Here is a 26,942-nt window from a genome sequence, read left to right on the forward strand (position 1 = left end):
GCAGGATGTTTCCTCCTGTCGGCCGGGTAAAATTGTTCCCTCCTCCTCCTCACCCCGGCCAGTAGCACCTGAAGTGAGGCATCGCTGAATCTTCGAGCAGCCTCGCCCCTGTGCTGCTCCATAGGGTCTTCTTGCTCTCTGCTCCAGCAAAATCCATTGGAGCAATAGCCCTTTAAATGTAGATGCTCCAGCTAACAGCCTGTCATGCGGGTGCGCAGTCCACCCACTGCGCAGCTTTCGGATGGCAAACCTGAAAACAAGGATAAGAGACAGTGATTGCATGGGGAACGGTAACTTTTTATTATGCAGGTTTGCCGCCCAACCATTGATGCCCCGGCAACCACCCCCCCACCCCGCCCGCTGACATCCTGCTGGCCTTTTAAAATCAAGCCCAAAGAGTCTGAGATCCCCAAAGGGATATAGACAGGTTAAGTGAGTAGGCAGAAGGTGACAGATGGAGTTTAATGTGGGGAATTGTAAGGTTATTCACTTTGGTAGGAAGAATAGAAAAACAGAAAAAGAGAATATTTTTTAAATGATGAGGAACTAATAAATGTTGGTGTTCAGAGAGATGTTGATGTCCTTGTACATGAAACATAGAAAGTTAGCATATAGGTACAGTAATCAATTAAAAAGGCAAATGGTATGTTGGCCTTTATTGCAAAGGGGTTGGAGTACAAGAGTAAAGAAGTTTTGCTGCAACTGTACAGGGCTTTGGTGAGACCACACCTGGAGGACTGTGTACAGTCTTGGTCTCCTTACCTAAGGAAGGATATACTTGTCTTACAGATGGTGAAACCAAGATTCATTGGATTGATTCCTGGGATGAGAGGGTTGTCCTATGAGGAGAGATTGAGTAAAATGAGCCTATACTCTGTATAAAATTCTTAGAGGGCTTGACAGGGTAGATGCTGAGAGGCTGCTTCCCCTGGCTGAAAAGTCTAGAACTAGGAGTCATAGTCTCAGGATAAGGGGTCGGCCATTTACGACAGAGATGAGGAGGAATTTCTTCACTCGGAGGGTTGTGAATCTTTGGAATGCTCTACCCCAGAGGGCTGTGGATGCTCAGTCGTTGAGTATATTCAAAGTTGAGATCAATAGACTTTTGGAATCTAAGGGAATCAAGGGATATGGGGATCGGGCGGGAAAGTGGAGTTGAGGTCGAAGATCAGCCATGATCTTATTGAATGGCGGAGTATGGCCTACTCCTGCTCCTATTTCTTATGTTCTTATGTTCTCCTTGCCAGTGTTTGCTGCTGCAGCTGGGAAAGGGGCGGCCAGCGATATTCCAGTGGGGATAGAGGGAAGAAAATTCAGGTCTGGGAGGGAAAGCATTGTTTTCCTTTGCCATTGAAATTTCCCCAATGTTTCCACTGCTGTCCTGCCTGATTTGGAATACGACAGCCAAAGAAAATCCAGGTCAATGTCTTCTGTATGTGTTGAAGGCTCTTAGGCCCCGATATTAATGGGGAACCGGGGATGGTGCGGGGGAGCGCATAATTGACTGAATAACCCGGGAAGGCCCGGGGACGTGGAGGTCCTGATGATCATTACAGTATTGTTAGGCCATCTCCTCCCTAGGTACGGTCCAATGCATCAGCTATAGGCTTGTGATCGGGCGGTGGGGAAAGCTCGCGATCGGGAGGTGTCGGGGGAGGCTCACAATTGGGACGGGTTTGGGGGAGGTCCGCGGTTGGGAGTGGTTTGGGGGAGGCTCGCGATTGGGAGGGGTTTGGGGGAGGCCCGTGATCGGGAGGGGTTTGGGGGAGGCCCGTGATCGGGAGGGGTTTGGGGGAGGTCCGTGATCGGGAGGGGTTTGGGGGAGGCCCGTGATCGGGAGGGGTTTGGCGGAGGCCCGTGATCGGGAGGGATTTGGGGGAGGCCCGTGATCGGGAGGGGTTTGGGGGAGGCTCATGATTGGGAGGGGTTTGGGGTAGGTCCGTGATTGGGAGGGGTTTGGGGGAGGCTCATGATTGGGAGGGGTTTGGGGGAGGTCCGTGATTGGGAGGGATTTGGGGGAGGTCCGTGATTGGGAGTGGTTTGGGGTAGGTCCATGATCGGGAGGGGTTTGGGGGAGGACCGTGATTGGGAGGGATTTGGGGGAGGCTCATGATCGGGAGGGGTTTGGGGGAGGTCCGTGATCGGGAGGGGTTTGGGGGAGGCCCGTGATTGGGAGGGATTTGGGGGAGGCTCACGATCGGGAGGGGTTTGGGGGAGGCTCACGATCGGGAGTGGTCTCTGGGAGGCTCGCGATCGGGAGGGGTTTGGGGGAGGCTCGCGATCGGGAGTGGTCTCTGGGAGGCTCGCGATCGGGAGAGGTTTGGGGGAGGCTCGCGATCGGGAGGGGTTTGGGGGAGGCCCGTGATTGGGAGGGATTTGGGGGAGGCTCGCGATCGGGAGGGATTTGGGGGAAGCTCACGATCGGGAGGGGTTTGGGGGAGGCTCACGATCGGGAGTGGTCTCTGGGAGGCTCGCGATCGGGAGGGGTTTGGGGGAGGCTCGCGATCGGGAGTGGTCTCTGGGAGGCTCGCGATCGGGAGGGGTTTGGGGGAGGCTCGCGATCGGGAGTGGTCTCTGGGAGGCTCGCGATCGGGAGAGGTTTGGGGGAGGCTCGCGATCGGGAGGGGTTTGGGGGAGGTCCATGATTGGGAGGGGTTTGGGGGAGGCTCATGATTGGGAGTGGTTTGGGGGAGGCCCATGATCGGGAGGGGTTTGGGGGAGGCCCATGATTGGGAGGGATTTGGGGGAGGCTCATGATCGGGAGTGGTTTGGGGGAGGCCCATGATCGGGAGGGGTTTGGGGGAGGCTCGCGATCGGGAGGGGTTTGGGGGAGGCTCGCGATCGGGAGGGGTTTGAGGGAGGCTCGCGATCGGGAGGGGTTTGGGGGAGGCTCGCGATCGGGAGGGGTTTGGGGGAGGCTCGCGATCGGGAGGGGTTTGGGGGAGGCTCGCGATCGGGAGGTGTTGCGGAGGCTTGCGATCAGGATTAGGGAGGCTCATGATTGCGAGAGGTTGGGGAGGCTGCAAATTGGGGCCTGGGGGTGACCGAGGGGGGAGCAGAAGGCAGTGATTGGTTGCGGGGGGGTGGTTACTGCCACGATCAGGGCCAAGGGATTTCTGTCTGCGATCGGGGGGGGCGGGTAGCCTGGTTCAAGAGAGGCCCAAGGCTTCCTTGCGAGGTCTGGAGGAGCACTCCTGCCCCTCCTAGCCCACAACAAAGCCTGAAAAATAAATTTTAAATTTACATGCTCGGCCTTTTCTGGCCCAGGACGAAGCTCCCGGCAGGTTTTGCCTGACGGGGGAGCCGACACTGTGCACTTCCCCCTCCCCCCCCACTCCGCTCAGGCCTCCCTCTGGTTGATATTGCAGGTCGGGTCCAGATTACATCAATAGACCCAATCTGCATATTTGAAACAGGACTCCACTTCCTTCCTGCGTGTGTCCTGCTTGCCGGCCGAAAACAGCAGGTTAATGTGAGGACACACCGGGAAGGAGGAGAGATCAGTGGGGGTAACTGACACCCCAGCTTTTACAAGCCCTCCTTATTTCCTGATTTATATTTTGCCCTACAGTGTATCTACTGTTTGAAGGAATTTGAAGGAATTCACCACACAAGCCGCGTAAGTCGGCTGCATGTTCCAATGGTTCATTATTCTCTGGGAAAAGAATTAGCTCCTGACATATAATCTAGTTCTAGCCTTACATAACTTGAGATTGTGACCCCTGGTCCTCCCCAACCTATTTAGTTGAAACAAACAACACCCACAAACACAATCTATTCCCTTCATCATCTTATAAACCTCGATCAAATCACCCCTAAGTCTATGCTTCTCTACAGTGTACAGTCCCAGCTCTTTGAGCCTATCTTGATAACTAAGATTCTTCAAACTGGGAATTAATCTAGTGGTTCTCCTCTGCACCCTTTCCAAAGCCTCAATATCAGCCACTAGGTGAGGAGACCAAAACCAGACACAGTATTCTAACTGAGGCCTGACCAAGGTCTTGAACAAGGACAAAATAGTACGCTTTGTTTGATAGTGAATTGTTGTATATATACACCCTAGCACCCTATTTGATCTGCATAGAATGTACAGCACAGAAACAAGCCATTCGGCCTAACAGGTCCATGCTGGTGTTTATGCTCCACACGAGCCTCTTCCTTCCCTACTTCATCTAATCAGCATATCCTTCTATTCCTTTCTCTCTAGCTCCAGCTATCATCTCAAGGCATTCATCATGAACTTTTAGAGATCTATGCACTACAACGCCCAGATATCTTTCTTTCTCCATCGGCTTTAATACTTTTCTTCGAAGGGTATGCATGTTCAGCATTCACCCTGCCCACATGCATAACACTGCACTTTTGTAAGTTAAACATAATTTGCCAATCAAGAGCCCAATCCCTCAGCATATCTAAAGGTTCTGGTAGTAGTTGAGCATCGTCTGCAGTCCTGACTCTCACACGTATCTTAGTATCATCTGCAAACTTGCAAATTGTTCCCTCATCACCTACATCTAGAGCTGTAGAGGAGCAAAGTGATTTTGAAGTACATAAATCATTAAAACACAGTAGGCAGGTACAAAAAACAATTATAAAGGTTAATGGAATGTTGGCTTTTATCTCAAGGGGGCTGGAATACAAAGGGGAGGATGTTATGCTTCAGTTGTGCAGAGCCTTGGTCAGACCCCATCAAAGTACTGCGTTCAGTATTGAGCACCACAACTCAGGATATATTTGCCTTAAAGGGAGTGCAGCGCACATTCACCAGAATAATATTGAGGTTTAGAGGGTTAAATTATGAGGCAAGGTTGCATAAACTTGGTTTGTATTCCCTTGTATAGAAGATTGAGGGTGATCTAAGCGAGGTGTTTAAATGCAAAAGGATTTGATGGGTAGATGTGGAGAAACTAATGCCTCTGGTGGGGGAATCAAGAACAAGGGGACATCATCTTAAAATTAGAACTAGGCTATTCAGGGGCGAAATCAGGAAGCATTTTTTCACACAATGTTCCTATGTTCCTTGGGTCCCCGGCAGCATTCGGTTCCCACCTCAATTCCTGCCCCCAACTGCCGGTGTTGACACCAGCTTCGGGCGGCAGACAATACTATTTAAATAAGGTCTGGGAAGCAGAGAAAAAGTTGCGAGACTGGGACTACAGAAACATCTGGTGCTGAGGTTGGAAGAGAATAGAGAGGCTATCATTTTAGAGAGGCTGAGAACAGTTGGAATGGGCTAGAAGTAGCAAGAGGCTAAGGATATTGAGAAATTCCCGGGAAGGGGACACTAGGTGCAGGCAGTAGTGAGAGCTAGCATTTGGCAGCACTTGGGAAGGATGTGGGGATCTGGAAGTACTCGGTTACCGATGCACTTGTGCTTTTTTGCAGGTGTGATTATGTCAGATCGCAGCTGTAAAATCAGGAGGCTGTGCCTGAGGTCAGGATCTTCCCAGGGCCTAATGGGATGTTTCAGGTTGTGCAGGGGAAAGTTGAAGGAGTGATTTGTTAATTGGATGGATAAGTTTATGCTCGAGTTCATGATTTTCATTCTGAATTGTAAAATTTTTTAATATGTTTATTATGTTAAAAATGTTTCGGATATATGGTAGAGTGAGTGTAGAACTGTCATGACAGTTGTATGTCACAAAATAGTTTCTATGATTATAATGTAGCAAATCATAATTTTTGTGAGTGAAATAATCAAAAATAACATTGCAGAGATGTTTCTAGTATTTGATTACTCCCTGGTTACATATTTGTAAGGACTGATTGGGCCATATTTTGCCATAGCAAGGCATCTATCCGCATCTGCTGTTGGTTAGATTTGCCCCTGCACCCTTCAGCTCAAAAACATGTTTTCCTACTAAGTAGCTGAAAGTGCGAGCTGATAACATCGCAACGAGGGAAACAAGGCATCTCGGACCTGAGTGAACAGGGCAACCAATAGGGTATCCCATCAACCAAAGAGATTTAAGGATTGGGAAATAAACAGCAGAAGGACTGAGAAGGAATTGCAAATTAGAGTGAGTGAATTCAATGTCAAATCAGGTACAGAAAGAAAAATAAAGAGAGGGAAAGTAAAATTGGATTAAGAGAGAGAGAAAAAAGAGACAGAAAAGAAAAGTAAAAAAAAAATTTTAAAGTTTAAATTTGACATTTTAAAAACCTCCATAAACAATGAATAATACCTGAAGGAATGAGACGCCACACTTGCAATAGTTAATTTTCAGTGCCAGAAAGGTTGCTTGGTAGTAATTAACAATTATCAAGATTGTTAAAAGGATTCTTACGCTTGTGATGACAAGACTCAACTTTCGGTGGCGAGTTTAGTTCGTATCTATCGCACATATACAGCAACTTCACGCCATTCAATGCATTTCTGAGCTTTATAAATAGAGGCATAGAGTACAAAAGTATGGAAGTCATGTTGAACCTTTATAAAACACTGGTTCGGCCACAACTGGAGTATTGTGTTCAGTTCTGGGCACCACATTTTAGGAAAGATGTGAAGGCCTTAGGGAGGGTGCAGAAAAGATTTACTAGAATAATTCCAGGGATGAGGGACTTAAGTTATGTGGATAGACTGGAGAAGCTGGGTTTGTTCTCCTTGGAACAGAGACGATTGCGAGGAGATTTGATTGAAGTATTCAAAATCATGAAGGGTCTACAATTGTAAACAATTTTACAACACCAAGTTACAGTCCAGCAATTTTATTTTAAATTCACAAGCTTTCGGAGGCTTCCCCCTTCGTCAGGTGAACGATGTGAAATGAGATCCTCGAAATGAAATCGCATTTATAATTCACAGAACAATGCTTGGTGAGTACAGACAGTTTTTTCAACTGCCCGTTGCCAAGGCAATCAGTGTGCAGACAGACAGGTGTTACCTGCCAGGTCTCACAGAATATACAAATCACCAAAAAAAAACAACAAACAAAAAAAAACAGAGATAGAGAGGTAGAAACATAGAAAAGACAGCAACTGACCCATTATATTAAAAACAGATAACATTTGTTCGCTGGTGGGGTAACGTGTAGCGTGACATGAACCCAAGATCCCGGTTGAGGCCGTCCTCATGGGTGCAGAATTTGGCTATCAATTTCTGCTCGACGATTTTGCGTTGTCGTGTGTCTCGAAGGCCGCCTTGGAGAACGCTTACCCGAAGGTCGGTGGATGAATGTCCATGACTGCTGAAGTGTTCCCCGACTGGGAGGGAACCCTCCTGTTTGGCGATTGTTGCGCGGTGTCCGTTCATCCGTTGTCGCAGCGTCTGCATGGTCTCGCCAATGTACCATGCTCTGGGGCATCCTTTCCTGCAACGTATGAGGTAGACAACGTTGGCCGAGTCACAGGAGTATGAACCATGCACCTGGTGGGTGGTGTCCTCTCGTGTGATGGTGGTATCTGTGTCAATGATCTGGCATGTCTTGCAGAGGTTACCGTGGCAGGGTTGTGTGGTGTCGTGGACGCTGTTCTCTTGAAAGCTAGGTAATTTGCTGCGAACGATGGTCTGTTTGAGGTTGGGTGGCTGTTTGAAGGCGAGTAGTGGAGGTGTGGGGATGGCCATAGCGAGGTGTTTGTCCTCATTGATGACATGTTGAAGGCTGCGGAGAACATGGCGTAGTTTCTCCGCTCCGGGGAAGTACTGGACGACAAAGGGTACTCTGTTGGTTGCGTCCCGTGTTAGTCTCCTGAGGAGGTCTATGCGATTTTTTGCTGTGGCCCGTCGGAACTGTCGATCGATGAGTCGAGCGTCATATCCCGTTCTTACGAGGGCGTCTTTCAGCGTCGGTAGGTGTCCATCGCGTTCCTCCTCGTCTGAGCAGACCCTGTGTATTCGCAGGGCCTGTCCATAGGGGATGGCCTCTTTGACGTGGTTAGGGTGGAAGCTGGAAAAGTGGAGCATCGTGAGGTTGTCCGTGGGCTTACGGTCGAGTGAGGTGCTGAGGTGCCCGTCTTTGATGGAGATTCGTGTGTCCAAGAAAGAAACTGATTCTGAGGAGTAGTCCATGGTGAGCTTGATGGTGGGATGGAACTTGTTGATGTTATCGTGTAGTCTCTTTAGTGATTCCTTGCCGTGGGTCCATAGAAAGAAAATGTCGTCGATGTATCTGGTGTATAGTGTTGGTTGGAGGTCTTGTGCAGTGAAGAAGTCCTGCTCGAACTTGTGCATGAAAATGTTGGCGTATTGGGGTGCGAATTTGGTCCCCATGGCTGTTCCGTGTGTTTGGGTAAAGAACTGGTTATCGAAGGTGAAGACATTGTGATCCAGGATGAAACGGATGAGTTGTAGGATGGCGTCTGGAGATTGGCTGTTGTTGGTGTTGAGTATTGATGCTGTCGCAGCGATCCCGTCATCGTGGGGGATACTGGTGTAGAGTGCCGAGACGTCCATTGTGGTGAGAAGTGTTCCTGGTTCAACTGGTCCGTGGGTACTGAGTTTTTGTAGGAAGTCTGTAGTGTCGCGACAGAAGCTGGGGGTTCCCTGTACGATGGGTTTCAGGATGCCCTCGATGTATCCAGAGAGGTTCTCACACAGGGTTCCGTTGCCTGATACGATAGGACGTCCGGGTGTATTGGCTTTGTGTATCTTTGGGAGGCAGTAGAAGTCTCCCACGCGGGGAGTACGTGGGATGAGAGTGCGTAGGATGCTTTGAAGTTCTGGACTATAACTTGGTGTTGTAAAATTGTTTACAATTGTCAACCCCAGTCCATCACCGGCATCTCCACATCATGAAGGGTCCAGACAGAGTAGGTAGAGGGAAACTGTTCCCATTGGCGGAAGGGTCATGAACCAGAGGACATAGATTTAAAATGATTGGCAAAAGAACCAAAGGTGACATGAGGAAAAACATTTTTACACAGCGAGTGGTTAGGATCTGTGATACAGGCTGGCAGTGGGTGAGGTACTGTGATACAGGCTGGCAGTGGGTGAGGTACTGTGATACAGGCTAGCAGTGGGTGAGGTACTGTGATACAGGCTGGCAGTGGGTGAGGTACTGTGATACAGGCTGGCAGTGGGTGAAATACTGTGATACAGGCTGGCAGTGGGTGAGGTACTGTGATACAGGCTGGCAGTGGGTGAGGAACTGTGATACAGGCTGGCAGTGGGTGAGGTACTGTGATACAGGCTGGCAGTGGGTGAGGTATCTTGACACAGGCTGGCAATAGATGGGGTACCTTGAAACAGGCTGGCAATATTTTGTGGTACCTTGATACAGGCTGGCAGTGGGTGAGGTACTGTGATACAGGCTGGCAGTGGGTGAGGTACAGTGATACAGGCTGGCAGTGGGTGAGGTACTGTGATACAGGCTGGCAGTGGGTGAGGTACCGTGATACAGGCTGGCAGTGGGTGAGGTACTGTGATACAGGCTGGCAGTGGGTGAGGTACCGTGATACAGGCTGGCAGTGGGTGAGGTACTGTGATACAGGCTGGCAGTGGGTGAGGTACTGTGATACAGGCTGGCAGTGGGTGATGTACTTTGATACAGGCTGGCAGTGGGTGAGGTACCGTGATACAGGCTGGCAGTGGGTGAGGTACTGTGATACAGGCTGGCAGTGGGTGAGGTACCGTGATACAGGCTGGCAGTGGGTGAGGTACTGTGATACAGGCTGGCAGTGGGTGAGGTACTGTGATACAGGCTGGCAGTGGGTGAAATACTGTGATACAGGCTGGCAGTGGGTGATGTACTTTGATACAGGCTGGCAGTGGGTGAGGTACTGTGATACAGGCTGGCAGTGGGTGAGGTACCGTGATACAGGCTGGCAGGGGGTGAGGCACTGTGATACAGGCTGGCAGTGCGTGAGGTACTGTGATACAGGCTGGCAGTGGGTGAGGTACTTGGATACAGGCTGGCAGTGGGTGAGGTACCGTGATACAGGCTGGCAGTGGGTGAGGTACTGTGATACAGGCTGGCAGTGGGTGAGGTACTGTGATACAGGCTGGCAGTGGGTGAGGTACCGTGATACAGGCTGGCAGTGGGTGAGGTACCGTGATACAGGCTGGCAGTGGGTGAGGTACTGTGATACAGGCTGGCAGTGGGTGAGGTACTGTGATACAGGCTGGCAGTGGGTGAGGTACTGTGATACAGGCTGGCAGTGGGTGAGGTACCGTGTTACAGGCTGGCAGTGGGTGAGGTACCGTGATACAGGCTGGCAGGGGGTGAGGTACTGTGATACAGGCTGGCAGTGGGTGAGGTACTGTGATACAGGCTGGCAGTGGGTGAGGTACTGTGATACAGGCTGGCAGTGGGTGAGGTACTGTGATACAGGCTGGCAGTGGGTGAGGTACTGTGATACAGGCTGGCAGTGGGTGAGGTACTGTGATACAGGCTGGCAGTGGGTGAGGTACTGTGATACAGGCTGGCAGTGGGTGAGGTACCGTGATACAGGCTGGCAGGGGGTGAGGCACTGTGATACAGGCTGGCAGTGCGTGAGGTACTGTGATACAGGCTGGCAGTGGGTGAGGTACTTGGATACAGGCTGGCAGTGGGTGAGGTACCGTGATACAGGCTGGCAGTGGGTGAGGTACTGTGATACAGGCTGGCAGTGGGTGAGGTACTGTGATACAGGCTGGCAGTGGGTGAGGTACCGTGATACAGGCTGGCAGTGGGTGAGGTACCGTGATACAGGCTGGCAGTGGGTGAGGTACTGTGATACAGGCTGGCAGTGGGTGAGGTACTGTGATACAGGCTGGCAGTGGGTGAGGTACTGTGATACAGGCTGGCAGTGGGTGAGGTACCGTGTTACAGGCTGGCAGTGGGTGAGGTACCGTGATACAGGCTGGCAGGGGGTGAGGTACTGTGATACAGGCTGGCAGTGGGTGAGGTACTGTGATACAGGCTGGCAGTGGGTGAGGTACTGTGATACAGGCTGGCAGTGGGTGAGGTACTGTGATACAGGCTGGCAGTGGGTGAGGTACTGTGATACAGGCTGGCAGTGGGTGAGGTACTGTGATACAGGCTGGCAGTGGGTGAGGTACTGTGATACAGGCTGGCAGTGGGTGAGGTACTGTGATACAGGCTGGCAGTGGGTGAGGTACTTTGATACAGGCTCAAAGTGGGAAATGTATATTGATACACACTGGTAGTGCCGTTACCTAAAGTGAGCCATTTCATGTCTATCCAAAATTACACAAATTCACCGCCATACAGACTATTTCAGTCAGGATAATAAATACAACAGCATCAGTATGTCATAGAGTCATAGAGTTATACAGCACGGATAGAGGCCCTTCGGCCCATCGTGTCCGCGCCGGCCATCAAGCCCAGTCTCATCTAATCCCATATTCCAGCATTTGGTCCATAGCCTTGTATGCTATGGCATTTCAAGTGCTCATCCAAATGCTTCTTGAATGTTGTGAGGGTTCCTGCCTCCACAACCCTCTCAGGCAGTGAGTTCCAGACTCCAACCACCCTCTGGGTGAAAAAGTTCTTTCTCAAATCCCCTCTAAACCTCCCGCCTTTTACCTTAAATCTATGCCCCCTTGTTATAGAACCCTCAACGAAGGGAAAAAGCTCCTTAGTATCCATCCTATCTATGCCCCTCATAATTTTGTACACCTCAATCATGTCCCCCCTCAGCCTCCTCTGCTCCAAGGAAAACAAACCCAATCTTCCCAGTCTCTCTTCATAGCTGAAGCGCTCCAGCCCTGGTAACATCCTGGTGAATCTCCTCTGCACCCTCTCCAAAGTGATCACATCCTTCCTGTAGTGCGGCAACCAGAACTGCACACAGTACTCCAGCTGTGGCCTAACCAGTGTTTTATACAGCTCCATCATAACCTCCTTGCTCTTATATTCTATGCCTCGGCTAATAAAGGCAAGTATCCCATATGCCTTCTTTACCACCTTATCTACCTGTTCCGCTGCCTTCAGGGATCTGTGAACTTGCACACCAAGATCCCTCTGACCCTCTGTCTTGCCTAGGGTCTTCCCATTCATTGTGTATTCCCTTGCCTTGTTAGTCCCTCCAAAGTGCATCACCTCGCACTTTTCCGGGTTAAATTCCATTTGCCACTGTTCCGCCCATCTGACCAACCCATCTATATCATCCTGCAGACTGAGGCTATCCTCCTCGCTATTTACCACCCTACCAATTTTTGTATCATCAGCGAACTTACTGATCATACCTTTTACATTCATATCCAAGTCGTTAATGTAGACCACAAACAGCAAGGGCCCCAACACAGATCCCTGTGGTACCCCACTGGCCACAGGCTTCCAGTCACAAAAACAACCTTCGACCATCACCCTCTGCCTTCTGCCACTAAGCCAGTTTTGTATCCAAAGTGCCAAGGCACCCTGGACTCCATGGGCTCGTACCTTCTTGACCAGTCTCCTGTGCGGTCTTTATCGAAGGCCTTACTGAAATCCATGTATACCACATCCACTGCGTTACCCTCATCCACACGCCTCGTCACCCCCTCAAAAAATTAAATCAAATTAGTCAGACATGATCTTCCCTTGACAAAGCCATGTTGACTATCCCTGATTAATCCTTGCTTCTCCAAGTGGAGACTAATTTTGTCCTTCAGAATTTTTTCCAATAATTTTCCTACCACTGATGTTAGGCTCACTGGCCTGTAGTTCCCCGGTTTTTCCCTACTCCCCTTCTTGAATAATGGTACTACATTAGCGGTTCTCCAGTCCTCTGGCACATCCCCTGTGGCCAGAGAGGTTCTGAATATATGTGTTAGAGCCCCCGCAATCTCCTCCTTTGCCTCACACAGTAGCCTGGGATACATTTCGTCCGGGCCTGGGGATTTATCCATTTTTAGGCTTGCTAAAACCACCAATACCTCCTCCCGCTCGATGTTAATATGTTCGAGTATATCACAGTCCCCCTGTCGTATTTCTATGTCTACGTCGTCCTTCTCCTTTGTGAAAACAGATGCAAAAAATTCATTTAGAACCCCTCCTACATCTTCCGGCTCCACACACAGATTGCCATTTTTGTCCCTAATGGGCCCTATTTTTTCCCTAGTTATCCTCTTACCCTTAATATACTTATAAAACATCTTAGGATTTTCCTTTATTTTGCTCGCCAGTGTTTTTTCATGGCCCCTCCTTGATCTCCTAATTTCCTTTTTAAGTATTCCCCATCACTTTTTGTACTCCTCTAGGGCTTCCTCCGTCCTTATGTGTCCATGCATCAATATTTTCCTTTCCACCATTGCTGTCTGCATGTTCAGAGGGGTGTTTTGTCCCACAACACAGATTCTTGGCCCTTACTGGGTATCTTGCTGTAGTACCCTGATCTGTCCAGCCATCAAAGTGGGCATTGAGCAAGGAACAATGGTGATAATTTTGTGTAATGTTGACCTGCCTTATAAAAAGAAGTCAACGGGGGAATTTTAACACCCTCCGCCAGGTTGTGGGGAGCAGTTATAATGGAGTGAAAGACTAACTCACTGGCCTGCCACTCCGATCTGCAGGCGCCAAGGATACCCGCCCGTAGCCGGCAGGGTCCTTCTTTAAATATGCAGATTGGGTCCTGATGATGTCATCCAGGCCCTACAGCAATCTTAACCCCAGGTCTGCATGTGGGGAGGGAGGGAGGGAGTCCTGGAGGCTTCCTCGCCAGGCCAAACCTTTCTGGAAATGGATCCAGCGCCAGAAGAGGTCCTGAAAGGTAAGTTTTTTTAAATTTTGTGTGTGTTTCCTTGTGGACCAGGTGGAGCAGGAATGTATCTATTTTCAGGCAGCTCACCACCACCTTCTAAAGGGCAATTAGGGATGGGCAGTAACTGCTGGTCTTGCCAGCGATGCCCATATCCCATGAATGAATTAAAAAATTTTGTGGTGCTGGTGAGGAGAGGACAGTAGAAAGTGTGTGATCCCATTGGAAACGGTGAATGTTACAACCTAAAAATTAGGAAAAAAACTCACAGAGCAGAAAGCTGTGCACATGTGCCTCTTGCCCTCCATATGTTAGTTGAATGGACAATCAGAAAAGACAATTTTGCTCTTTAAGTGACGCTTCGTGTGTTTTACAGTGATAAATGGGACAAAAGGGAGATTTTAATTTTTGTGTTACTAAAAAAAGGAAATAGCAATCAATCATAGCGAATAAATGAAGTGCTTTGGATGAAAGAATTAGTGATTGTGATTTCTTATTTCAGGGACTCCTACAAGAGCTGCACTAATGGTGATATGTGTGGCCTTCGCAGCAAGTGCCTGTTTTTGCTATGTTTTGAGGTGGTAAGTAGGAATAAATTCTGGTTTATAGAACCAATGGCAATCTGACATGTCACACAGTTATTCCTTTAACTTGTTTGAACATTCCTTTCTTTTAAAAAAATTCCTCTTAGAATTGAGGATTATTGGACTGACTTGTAGTGCCCACAACACACCATCTCCCTCTGCAGTCCTGCACCACATGGGCAATTTTCTGGATGAGCTCCTCGAGCAGGGCCTAGTGGCTGCCCATATCAGGAAATCCCCCTGAGCTCCCCGGGATTTTCTATCCTTTCATTGTAATTTGTAATTGGGGAAGGAAAATCACAGTGAGTCCGCCTACGATTTCCAAATATGTGTAAAATCAGCTCTTATGTCTAAAAACATAAGAGTTAGTCTCAGCCCTGTGACATGGAGTGCTGCTTCAGTGAGGGCACTGACACACATCAGAGATAAATGATGAAGCTGTAAACTAAAAGATTGATTCATAGTTCCTGAGCTCCCAAAAGGGAGCAGCACTCAGAGGGAGCGAGGGAAATTGCAGGCGTGCAGCCAATGACTACATCCTTAGAATTTAATGAGCTGAAAATCACAGGCTGTGAAGCTGCGAATTCCCACCACGTGCTTCCTGCCGTCCCTTGCTGGTGGTGCAAGAGTGTGGACTTGGCCCTTAAAGCTACTGGAAATGTTGATGGCCTTTGTGTGCTCTGAAGTATAACCACTAACGTACGCCAAATTCCAAAGCAGGCCAATCTAAGATCAAAGAGAAGAATAATAACAGGAGCAGCTTACTGCAGACTGTGTTTGCTTGTTAACAGCAGGTGTGCAGAGTTGTTCCACAAGCACTGAGCTTCAACGTGTCACATCTGCAAGTTGAAATGCAACTGTTTGTACTAACTATTGAAGCATGTGTATGTTACACATGTGGAAAAACAAATTGTTGACATTCAATTGACACACACATTCTACCAGAAGTTCAGAAAGGTGATATTTCAGGGTAAGTTTGCTGAATCCTCAGGTGGAGCCTCGCCTGTTAGGAGGGCATATCAGGAACCTGCACACTCGCGTAGCACATGATTACCTGGCAACGTTAACTTTTTTAAAAATTCGTTCACGGGATGTGGGAGTCGCTGGCAAGGCCAGCATTTATTGCCCATCCCTAATTGCCCTTGAGAAGGTGGTGGTGAGCCACTGCAGTCTGTGTGGTGAAGGTTCTCCAACAGTGCTGTTAGGAAGGGAGTTCCAGGATTTTGACCCAGCGACGATGAAGGAACGGCGATATATTTCCAAGTCGGGATGCTGTGTGACTTGGAGGAGAACGTGCAGGTGGTGTTGCTCCCATGTACCTGCTGCCCTTGTCCTTCTCGGTGGTAGAGGTCATGAGTTTGGGAGGTGCTGTCGAAGAAGCCTTGGCGAGTTGCTGCAACGCATCCAGTGAATGGTACACACTGCAGCCACGGTGCGCCGGTGGTGGAGGGAGTGAATGTTTAGGGTGGTAGATGGGGTGCCAATCAAATGGGCTGCTTTGTCCTGGATGGTGTCGAGCTTCTTGAGTGTTGTTGGAGCTGCACTCATCCAGGCAAGTGGAGAGTATTCCATCACACTCCTGATTTGTGCCTTGTAGATGGTGGAAAGGCTTTGTGGAGTCAGGAGGTGAGTCACTCGCCGCAGAATACCCAGCCTCTGACCTGCTCTTGTAGCCACAGTATTTATGTGGCTGGTCCAGTTAAGTTTCTGGTCAATGGTGACCCCCAGGATGTTGATGGTGGGGGATTCGGCGATGGTAATGCCGTTGAATGTCAAGGGGAGGTGGTTAGACTCTCTCTTGTTGTAGATGGTCATTGCCTGGCACTTGTCTGGCGCGAATGTTACTTGCTACTTATCAGCCCAATTTCTGACCTTGTAATGGTCATTGATGAAGCAGCTGAAGATGGTTGGGCCTAGGACACTACCCTGAGGAACTCCTGCAGCAATGTCCTGGGGCTGAGATGATTGGCCTCCAACAACCACTACCATCTTCCTTTGTGCTAGGTATGACTCCAGCCACTGGAGAGTTTTCCCCCTGATTCCCATTGACTTCAATTTTACTAGGGCTCATTGGAGCCACACTTGGTCAAATGCTGACTTCATGTTAAGAGCAGTTACTCTCACCTCTGGAATTCAGCTCTTTTGTCCATGTTTGGACCAAGGCTGTAATGAGGTCTGGAGCCGAGTGGTCCTGGCGGAACCCAAACTGAGCATCAATGAGCAGGTTATTGGTGAGTAAGTGCTTATTAACTGACAGAACGTCAGTTGCATGTGCCTGATTTCCACATGGGGACATTTTCTGTGTTTGCTCTCCCACTGTTGGAATTGTTCCCATTTTCCTACCATTTTGATTAACGGTGAATTTACCGCAATATGAACTCCTGGTGGGCATGGCTCCACACTGGAACTGTGCAATCAGAAAGTTTACTCTCTGAGATATGCGGTTAAATAATTGACCCAAAGTATTTCATACAACATAACAGGAGCTCACACTATTTGCATTAAAGAGAACCTTGAAGTATACAATTAAAGGAGGCAGTTTCTTACCCCCTGGATGGAACTCATTAGGCGTCGAGCATTTTTAATTGCAAGAGATCATGGGATAGATTTTCTCTCTGAATGAACTTCAGGTGGCCTCTCATTATCCAAGCAATATGTGGCCTCCTTATTCTTCAAAATGTAAAACCTCACACTTATCTACATTGAAAAGCATTTGCCAATTACACCACCATTCTGCAAGTTTATCAATGACTTATGCCAGTCTGAGTAGCTACCCTTAACCCCTACTTTCTGTTTTCTGTTCTGTAGCCAACTTGCTATCCATTCTGCTATTGTCCCCTGATTCCACATGCTCTGACCTTAGTCATGAGTCTATCATGCGGTGAATTAGGCTATAGTTCCATGGACATGGACTTGTTTTATCTTTCTTTTTAAATATAATAATAACATTAGCTGTCTGCCAGTCTTCTGGTACTATTCCTTTCTCTAATGAATTTTTACATATGTGTAATAGTGCCTCTGCTATCTCTTCCCTAATTTCTTTTAATATACACGGATGCAATACAGGGATTTTATCCTTCCTAAGTTTGATTAGTTTGTCAATTATCTCCCCCCTTTCTATCTATGTCTTTATGCATTTTTTGATCTCTTCTTCTAATGTTGTTAGTCTCCTTGTTAGTCTCCCTGGTAAATACTCTGAAATACATAATTTTGAATACTTTTACATTTAACCCGGACTATTACACAATCTGTGGCATTTCATAAATGGGTGATGATGCAAAAACCAAACTCTCTGCCCACCATTTGAACCTCATCTCAACAGCTGGCACAGCAGAGACAGGCAAACTCACCCCCCAAGAGGAGCCAGGCCAAAACTGGAACAAGCTCCCACTCATGGCTTCATTATTTTGATGATTCTTAAATAATAATTTCATCCTGTAACAGTCAGTCCATTGCCCAGTGAGTCAGTATTATGTTAACGTTAAATCTTGCTGTCAACACATCCTTGAAATCCGGCGTTATTGCCATAAATCATTGGCTTCAAAGTAAAATTACTGATTATAATACTGTTTTAATACTTCAGTGTTCCAGAGTGGTCGATTGTCCAACATGTTGATTGTTAACACACTGTGCTGTTGAGAGCAGGGCAACAGGCAGCAACAATCTCCCTCCCCTGCAATTCTCAGAGACATCCCCTCCCTCTAATAATCTCTCCCAATGTACAGAGAAAATCCATCCCTCCAACGCTCTTCCTACGATTTACAGGCACTCCTCTCTATTCACATCTCCCCAAATCACAGAGAAGGTCCTTCCCTCTAACCTTCTACCTGCATTCAGAGAGGAACTCCTTCCCTTTAACCATCTCCCTCTATTCAGATGTGGAGATGCCGGTGATGGACTGGGGTTGAGAATTGTAAACAATTTTACAACACCAAGTTATAGTCCAGCAATTTTATTTTAAATGCCTCTATTCAGAGGCATTTCCTCCTTAAAACCATCCTCACCCATTCAGAGAGACACTCCTTCCTTCGAATCATACTCCCCCATTCAGAGACATTCCCTCATTCTAACCATTCTCCCCCATTCACAGAGACACTCCTTCCTTCTCACCATCCTCCCCCATGCACAGAGAAACTCCTTCCTTCTCACCATCCTCCCCCATTCAGAGAAACTCCTTCCTTCTAACCAACCTCCCCCATGCACAGAGAAACTCCTTCCTTCTCACCATCCTCCCCCATTCACAGAGACACTCCTTCCTTCTCACCATCCTCCCCCATGCACAGAGAAACTCCTTCCTTCTCACCATCCTCCCCCATTCACAGAGACACTCCCTCCTTCTCACCATCCTCCCCCATTCACAGAGACACTCCTTCCTTCTAACATTCCTTCACCATTCACAAAGACATTCCTTCCTTCTAATCATCCTTCCCCATTCACAGAGACACTCCTTCATTCTCACCAGCCTTCCCCATTCAGAGACACTCCTTCCTTCTCACCAGCCTTCCCCATTCAGAGGCACACCTTCCATCTAACCACCCTTCCCCATTCACAGACACTTCCACCTTCTCACCATCCTCCCTCATTCATAGATACACTCCATCCTTCTCAGCATCCTCCCCCATTCAGAGACACTCCCTCCTTCTCACCAGCCTTCCCCATTCAGAGACACTCCCTCCTTCTCACCAGCCTTCCCCATTCACAGAGACACTGCTTCCTTCGAACCACCCTTCTCCATTCACAGACACTGCTTCCTTCTAACCACCCGTCCCCATTCACAGAGACACTACCTCCTTCTCACCATCCTCCCCCCATTTAAAGAGACACTCCCTCCTTCTTACCATCCTTCCCCATTCAGAGACACTCCCTCCTTCTCATCATCTTTCCCCATTCAGAGACACTCCTTCCTTCTAACATTCCTTTCCCATTCACAGAGACACTCCTTCCTTCTCACCATCCTCCCCCCATTTAAAGAGACACTCCCTCCTTCTCACCATCCTTCCCCATTCAGAGACACTCCCTCCTTCTCACCATCCTTCCCCATTCACAGAGACACTACCTCCTTCTCACCATCCTCCCCCCATTTAAAGAGACACTCCCTCCTTCTCACCATCCTTCCCCATTCAGAGACACTCCCTCCTTCTCACCATCCTTCCCCATTCACTGAGACACTCCTTCCTTCTAACCACACTCCCCCATTCACAGAGACACTCCTTCCTTCTGAACATCCTCCTCCAGAGACATTCCCTCCTTCGAACCATCCTCCTCCATTCACAGAGATATTCCTTCATTCTCACCATCCACCCCCATTCAGAGAGACACTCCTTCCTTCTAACATTCCTTTCCCATTCAGAGAGACACTCCTTCCTTCCAACCACCCTTCCCCATTCACAGAGACACTCCTTCCTTTTCACCAGCCTTCCCCATTCAGAGACATTCCTTCCTTCCAAACCGCCTTCCCCATTCACAGAGACACTCCTTCCTTTTAAGCACCCTCCCCCAATCGCAGAGACACTCATTCCTTCTAATCATCCTTCCCCATTCACAGAGACACTCCCTCCTTCGCACCATCCGCCCCCATCACCGAGACACTCATTCCTTCCAACCATCCTTCCCCAATCACAGAGACACCCCTTCCTTCTCACCAGCCTTCCCCATTCAGAGAGACACTCCTTCATTCTCACCATCTTTCCCCATTCAGAGACACTCCTTCCTTCCAACCATCCTTCCCCATTCACAGAAACACTCCTTCCTTCTAACCACCATTCCCCATTCACAGAGACACTCCTTCCTTCTAACCACCCTTCCCCATTCACAGAGACACTCCTTCCTTCTCAACATTCTCCCACATTCACAGAGACACTCGCTCCTTCTCACCATCCTCCCCCATTCACAGAGACACTCCTTCCTTCTAACCACCATTCCCCAGAGACACTCCTTCCTTCTAACCACCCTCCCTCATTCACAGAGACACTCCTTCCTTCTAATCATCCTCTCCCATTCACAGAGACACTCCTTCCTTCTAACCACCATTCCCCATTCACAGAGACACTCCTTCCTTCTCAACATTCTCCCACATTCAGAGACACTCCTTCCTTCTCGCTACCGTCCCTCATTCACAGAGACACTCCTTCCTTCTAACCACCCTTCCCCATTTACAGAGAAACTCCCTCCTTCTCACCATCCTCCCCCATTCACAGAGACATTTCTTCCTTCTGCACATCCTCCCCCAGAGACATTCCTTCATTCTCACCATCCGCCCCCATTCACAGAGACACTCCTTCCTGCTAACATTCCTTTCCCATTCACAGAGACACTCCTTCCTTCTCATCATCCATCCCCATTCACAGAAACACGCCATCCTTCTAACCATTCTCCCCCATTCAGAGAGACACTCCTTCCTTCTCACCATCCTTCCCCATTCACAGAGACACTCCTTCCTTCTCACCAGCCTTCTCCAATCACAGACACTCCTTCCTTCTCACCAGCCTTCCCCATTCACAGAGACACTCCTTCCTTCTAACCATCCTCCCCCAATCACAGAGACACTCCTTCCTTCTAACCACCCATCCCCATTCACAGAGACACTCCCTCCTTCTCATCATCCTCCCCAATTAACAGAGACACTCCTTCCTTCTCACCAGCCTTCCCCATTCAGAGAGACACTCCTTCCTTCTCACCAGTCTTCCCCATTCAGAGACATTCTTTCCTTCAAACCCACATTCCCCATTCACAGAGACACTTCTTCATTTTAAGCACCCTCCCCAATTAACAGAGACACTCCTTCCTTCCAACCATCCTCCCCCAATCACAGAGACACTCCTTCCTTCCAATCATCCATTCCCAATCACAGAGACACTCCCTCCTTCTCACCATCCTTCCCCATTCACAGAGACACTCCCTCCTTCTCACCATCCTTCCCCATTCACAGAGACATTCCTTCCTTCTCACCATCCTTCCCCATTCACAGAGACACTCCTTCCTTCTCACCATCCTTCCCCATTCACAGAGACATTCCTTCCTTCTCACCATCCTTCCCCATTCACAGAGACACTCCCTCCTTCTAATCATCCTCTCCAATTAACAGAGACATTCCTTCCTTCAAACCATCCTCCTCCATTCACAGAGATATTCCTTCATTCTCACCATCAGCCCCCATTCACAGAGACACTCCTTCCTTCTCACCATCCTCCCCCATTCACAGAGACACTCCATCCTTCCAAACATCCTCACCCATTCAGAGACACTCCTTCCTTCTCACCATCCTTCCCCATTCAGAAAGACACTCCTTCCTACTCCCCAGCCTTCCCCATTCAGAGAGACACTCCTTCCTTCTCACCATCCATCCCAATTCACAGAGACACTCCCTCCTTCTAACAATCCTTCCCCATTCACAGAGACACACCCTCCGTCTAACCATTTTTGCCCATTCACAGAGACATTCCTTCCTTCTCACCATCCTTCCCAATTCACAGTGACACTTCTTCCTTCTGATCATCCTCCTCCATTCACAGAGACACTCCTTCCTTCCAAACATCGTCCCCCATTCCCAGAGACACTCCTTCCTTCCAACCATCCACCCCCATTCACAGAGAAACTCCTTCCTTCCAACTATCCTTCCCCATTCACAGAGAAACTCCTTCCTTCTAACCACCCTCCCCCATTCACAGAGACACTCCTTCCTTCTCACCAGCCTTCCCCATTCACAGAGACACTCCTTCCTTCCAACCATCCGCCCCCATTCACAGAGACACTCCTTCCTTCTCACCATCCTTCCCCATTCACAGAGACACTCCTTCCTTCTAACCACCCTCCCCCATTCAGTGAGAAACTCCTTCCTTCTCACCATCCTTCCCCATTCAGAGATACCCTCCTTCCTTCTCACCATCCTTCCCCATTCACAGAGAGACTCCTTCCTTCTCACCATCCTTCCCCATTCAGAGATACACTCCTTCCTTCTCACCATCCTTCCCCATTCAGAGATACACTCCTTCCTTCTCACCATCCTTCCCCATTCAGAGAGACACTCCTTCCTTCTCACCAGCCTTCCCCATTCAGAGCGACACTCCTTCCTTCTAATCATCCTTCCCCATTCACAGAGACACTCCTTCATTCTCACCATCCTCCCCCATTCACAGAGACTCTCCATCCTTCTAACCACCAAATCCCATTCAGAGAGACACTCCTTCCTTCCAACCATCCGCCCCCATTCACAGAGACACTCCTTCCTTCTCACCAACCTTCCCCATTTCCAGAGACACTCCTTCCTTCTCACCATCCTTCCCCATTCTGAGATACACTCCTTCCTTCTCACCAGCCTTCCCCATTCAGAGAGACACTCCTTCCATCTCACCAGCCTTCCCCATTCAGAGAGACACTCCTTCATTCTCCCCATCCTCCCCCATTCACAGAGACACTCCCTCCTTCTAACCATCTTTGCCCATTCACAGAGACACTCCTTCCTTCCAACCAGTCTTCCCCATTCACAGAGACACTCATTCCTTCTCACCAGCCTTCCGCATTCACAAACACTCCTTCCTTCTGCACATTCTCCCCCAGAGACATTAATTCCTTCGAAACATCCTCCTCCATTCACAGAGATATTTCTTCATTCTCACCATTTGCCCCCATTCACCTAGACACTCCTTCCTTCTGCACATTCTCCCCCAGAGACATTCCTTCCTTCGAGCCATCCTCCTCCATTCACAGACACTCCTTCCTTCTCCCCATCCTTCCCCATTCAGAGATACACTCCTTCCTTCTCACCATCCTTCCCCATTCAGAGAGACACTCCTTCCTTCAAACCATCCTTCCCCATTCAGAGAGACACTCCTTCCTTCTCACCATCCTTCCCCATTCACAGAGACACTCCTTCCTTCTCACCAGCCTTCCCCATTCAGAGAGACACTCCTTCCTTCAAACATTCCTTTCCCATTCAGAGAGACACTCCTTCCTTCCAACCATGCTTCCCCAATCACAGAGAAACTCCTTCCTTCTCACCATCCTTCCCCATTCACAGAGAGACTCCTTCCTTCCAACCATCCTCCCCTAATCACAGAGACACTCCTTCCTTCTCACCAGCCTTCCACATTCACAGAGAAACTCCTTCCTTCTCACCATCCTTCCCCATTCACAGAGAGACTCCTTCCTTCCAACCATCCGCCCCCTTTCACAGAGACAATCCTTCCTTCTCATCATCCTTTCCCATTCAGAGACACTCCTTCCTTGTAACCACCCTCCCTCAATCAGAGACATTCCTTCCTTCTAATCATCCTCCCCCATTCACAAAAACACTCCTTCCTTCTCACCAACGTCCCCCATTCACAGAGACACTCCTTCCTACTCACCATCCTTCCCCATTCACAGAGACACTACTTCCTTCTCACCATCCTCCCCCATTCACCGAGACACTCCTTCCATCTAACCACCCTCCCCCATTCACAGAGACATTACTTCCTTCCAACCATCCTCCCCCATTCACAGTGACACTCCTTCCTTCTTACCATACTTCCCATTCAGAGACACTCCTTCCTTCCAACCATCCTCCCCTAATCACAGAGACACTCCTTCCTTCTCACCAGCCTTCCCCATTAACAGAGACACTCCTTCCTTCCAACCATCCGCCCCCTTTCACGGAGACAATCCTTCCTTCTCACCATCGTTCCCCAACCACAGAGACACTCCTTCCTTCTCACCATCCTTCCACATTCAAATAGACACTCCCTCCTACTCACCAGCCTTTCACATTCAATGAGACACTCCTTCCTTCCAACCATCCGCCCCCTTTCACGGAGACAATCCTTCCTTCTCACCACCCTTCCCCAATCACAGAGACACTCCTTCCTTCTCACCACCCTTCCCCAATCACAGAGACACTCCTTCCTTCTCACCAGCCTTCCCCATTCACAGGGAGACTCCTTCCTTCCAACCATCCTCCCCGAATCACAGAGACACTCCTTCCTTCTCACCAGCCTTCCCCATTAACAGAGACGCTCCTTCCTTCCAACCATCCGCCCCCTTTCACGGAGACAATCCTTCCTTCTCATCATCCTTTCCCATTTACAGAGACACTCCTTCCTTGTAACCACCCTCCCTCAATCAGAGACACTCCTTCCTTCTAATCATCCTCCCCCATTCACAAAAACATTCCTTCCTTCTAACCAACGTCCCCCATTCATAGAGACACTCCTTCCTTCTCACCATCCCCCCCCATTCACCGAGACACTCCTTCCTTCTCACCATCCTTCCCCATTCACAGAGACACTCCTTCCTTCTAACCTGCCTTCCCCATTCAAAGAGACACTCCTTCCTTCTCATCATCCTCCCCCATTCACAGAGACACTCCTTTCTTCCAACTATCCTCCCCCATTCACAGAGAGACTCCTTCCTTCTCACCATCCTTCCCCATTCACAGAGACACTCCTTCCTTCTCACCATCCTTCCCCATTCACAGAGACACTCCTTCCTTCTCACTATCGTTCCCCAATCACAGAGACACTCCTTCCTTCTCAGCAGCCTTCCACATTCACAGAGAGACTCCTTCCTTCCAACCATCCTCCCCTAATCACAGAGACACTCCTTCCTTCTCACCAGCCTTCCCCATTAACAGAGACGCTCCTTCCTTCCAACCATCCGCCCCCTTTCACAGAGACAATCCTTCCTTCTCATCATCCTTTCCCATTCAGAGACACTCCTTCCTTGTAACCACCCTCCCTCAATCAGAGACACTCCTTCCTTCTAATCATCCTCCCCCATTCACAAAAACACTCCTTCCTTCTCACCAACGTCCCCCATTCACAGAGACACTCCTTCCTACTCACCATCCTTCCCCATTCACAGAGACACTACTTCCTTCTCACCATCCTCCCCCATTCACCGAGACACTCCTTCCATCTAACCACCCTCCCCCATTCACAGAGACATTACTTCCTTCGAACCTGCCTTCCCCATTCACAGAGACACTCCTTCCTTCTCACCATACTTCCCATTCAGAGACACTCCTTCCTTCCAACCATCCTCCCCCATTCACAGTGACACTCCTTCCTTCTCACCATACTTCCCATTCAGAGAGACTCCTTCCTTCCAACCATCCTCCCCTAATCACAGGGACACTCCTTCCTTCTCACCAGCCTTCCCCATTAACAGAGACACTCCTTCCTTCCAACCATCCTCCCCTAATCACAGAGACACTCCTTCCTTCTCACCAGCCTTCCCCATTAACAGAGACACTCCTTACTTCCAACCATCCGCCCCCTTTCACGGAGACAATCCTTCCTTCTCACCATCCTTCCCCATTCACAGAGACACTCCTTCCTTCTCACCATCCTTCCCCATTCACAGAGACACTCCTTCCTTCCAACCATGAACCCCATTCACAGAGACACTCCTTCCTTCTCACCATCCTCCCCCATTCACAGAGACACTCCTTCCTTCTCACCATCGTTCCCCAATCACAGAGACACTCCTTCCTTCTCACCATCCTTCCACATTCAAATAGACATTCCCTCCTACTCACCAGCCTTCCCCATTCAAAGAGACACTCCTTCCTTCTCTCCAGCCTTCCACATTCAGACAGACACTCCTTCCTTCTCACCAGCCTTCCACATTCAGAGAGACACTCCTTCCTTCTCACCAGCCTTCCCCATTCACAGAGAGGCTCCTTCCTTCCAACCATCCTCCCCTAATCACAGAGACACTCCTTCCTTCTCACCAGCCTTCCCCATTAACAGAGACGCTCCGTCCTTCCAACCATCCGCCCCCTTTCACAGAGACAATCCTTCCTTCTCATCATCCTTTCCCATTCACAGAGACAATCCTTCCTTCTCATCATCCTTTCCCATTCACAGAGACACTCCTTCCTTGTAACCACCCTCCCTCAATCAGAGACACTCCTTCCTTCTAATCATCCACCCCCATTCACAAAAACACTCCTTCCTTCTCACCATCCTTCCCTATTCACAGAGACACTACTACCTTCTCACCTCCCCCCCCATTCACCGAGACAATCCTTCCTTCTCCCCATCATTCCCTATTCAGATAGACACTCCTTCCTTCTCATCATCCTCTCCCATTCACAGAGACACTCCTTCCTTCCAACCATCCTCCCCCATTCACAGAGACACTCCTTCCTTCCAACCATGAACCCCATTCACAGAGAGACTCCTTCCTTCTAACCCGCCTTCCCCATTCACAGAGACACTCCTTCCTTCTCACCATCCTTCCCCATTCACAGAGACACTCCTTCCTTCTCACCATCCTTCCCCATTCACAGAGACACTCCTTCCTTCTCACCAGCCTTCCCCATTCACAGAGAGACTCCTTCCTTCCAACCATCCTCCCCTAATCACAGAGACACTCCTTCCTTCTCACCAGCCTTCCCCATGAACAGAGACGCTCCTTCCTTCCAACCATCCTTCCCCATTCACAGAGACAATCCTTCCTTCTCAGCAGCCTTCCCCATTCAGAGTCAATCCTTCCTTCTAACCCGCCTTCCCCATTCACAGAGACACTCCTTCCTTCTCACCAGCCTTCCCCATGAACAGAGACGCTCCTTCCTTCCAACCATCCTCACCCATTCACAGAGACACTCCTTCATTCCAACCATCCTCCCCCATTCACAGAGACACTCCTTTATTCCAATCATCCTTCCCCATTCAGAGACACTCCTTCCGTCCAACCATCCTTCCCCATTCACAGAGACACTCCTTCCAACCATCTTCCCCCATTCAGAGAGACCCTCCTTCC

General features: G+C 49.2%; 1 protein-coding gene across 2 annotated transcripts in view; it reads left to right on the forward strand.

The window, feature by feature from the left end:
- Positions 1-26,942, forward strand: part of LOC137323067 (uncharacterized) — a 112,021-nt gene that overhangs the window by 71,056 nt on the left and 14,023 nt on the right. For both annotated transcript variants that reach the window (XM_067986467.1, XM_067986468.1), the window contains one exon: positions 14,120-14,198. In XM_067986467.1, coding sequence (XP_067842568.1) covers positions 14,120-14,198 — 79 coding nt within the window. The remainder of the gene's footprint in view (positions 1-14,119; positions 14,199-26,942) is intronic.

Source organism: Heptranchias perlo, chromosome 6 (assembly GCF_035084215.1).
Source record: "Heptranchias perlo isolate sHepPer1 chromosome 6, sHepPer1.hap1, whole genome shotgun sequence".
NCBI lineage: Eukaryota > Metazoa > Chordata > Chondrichthyes > Hexanchiformes > Hexanchidae > Heptranchias > Heptranchias perlo.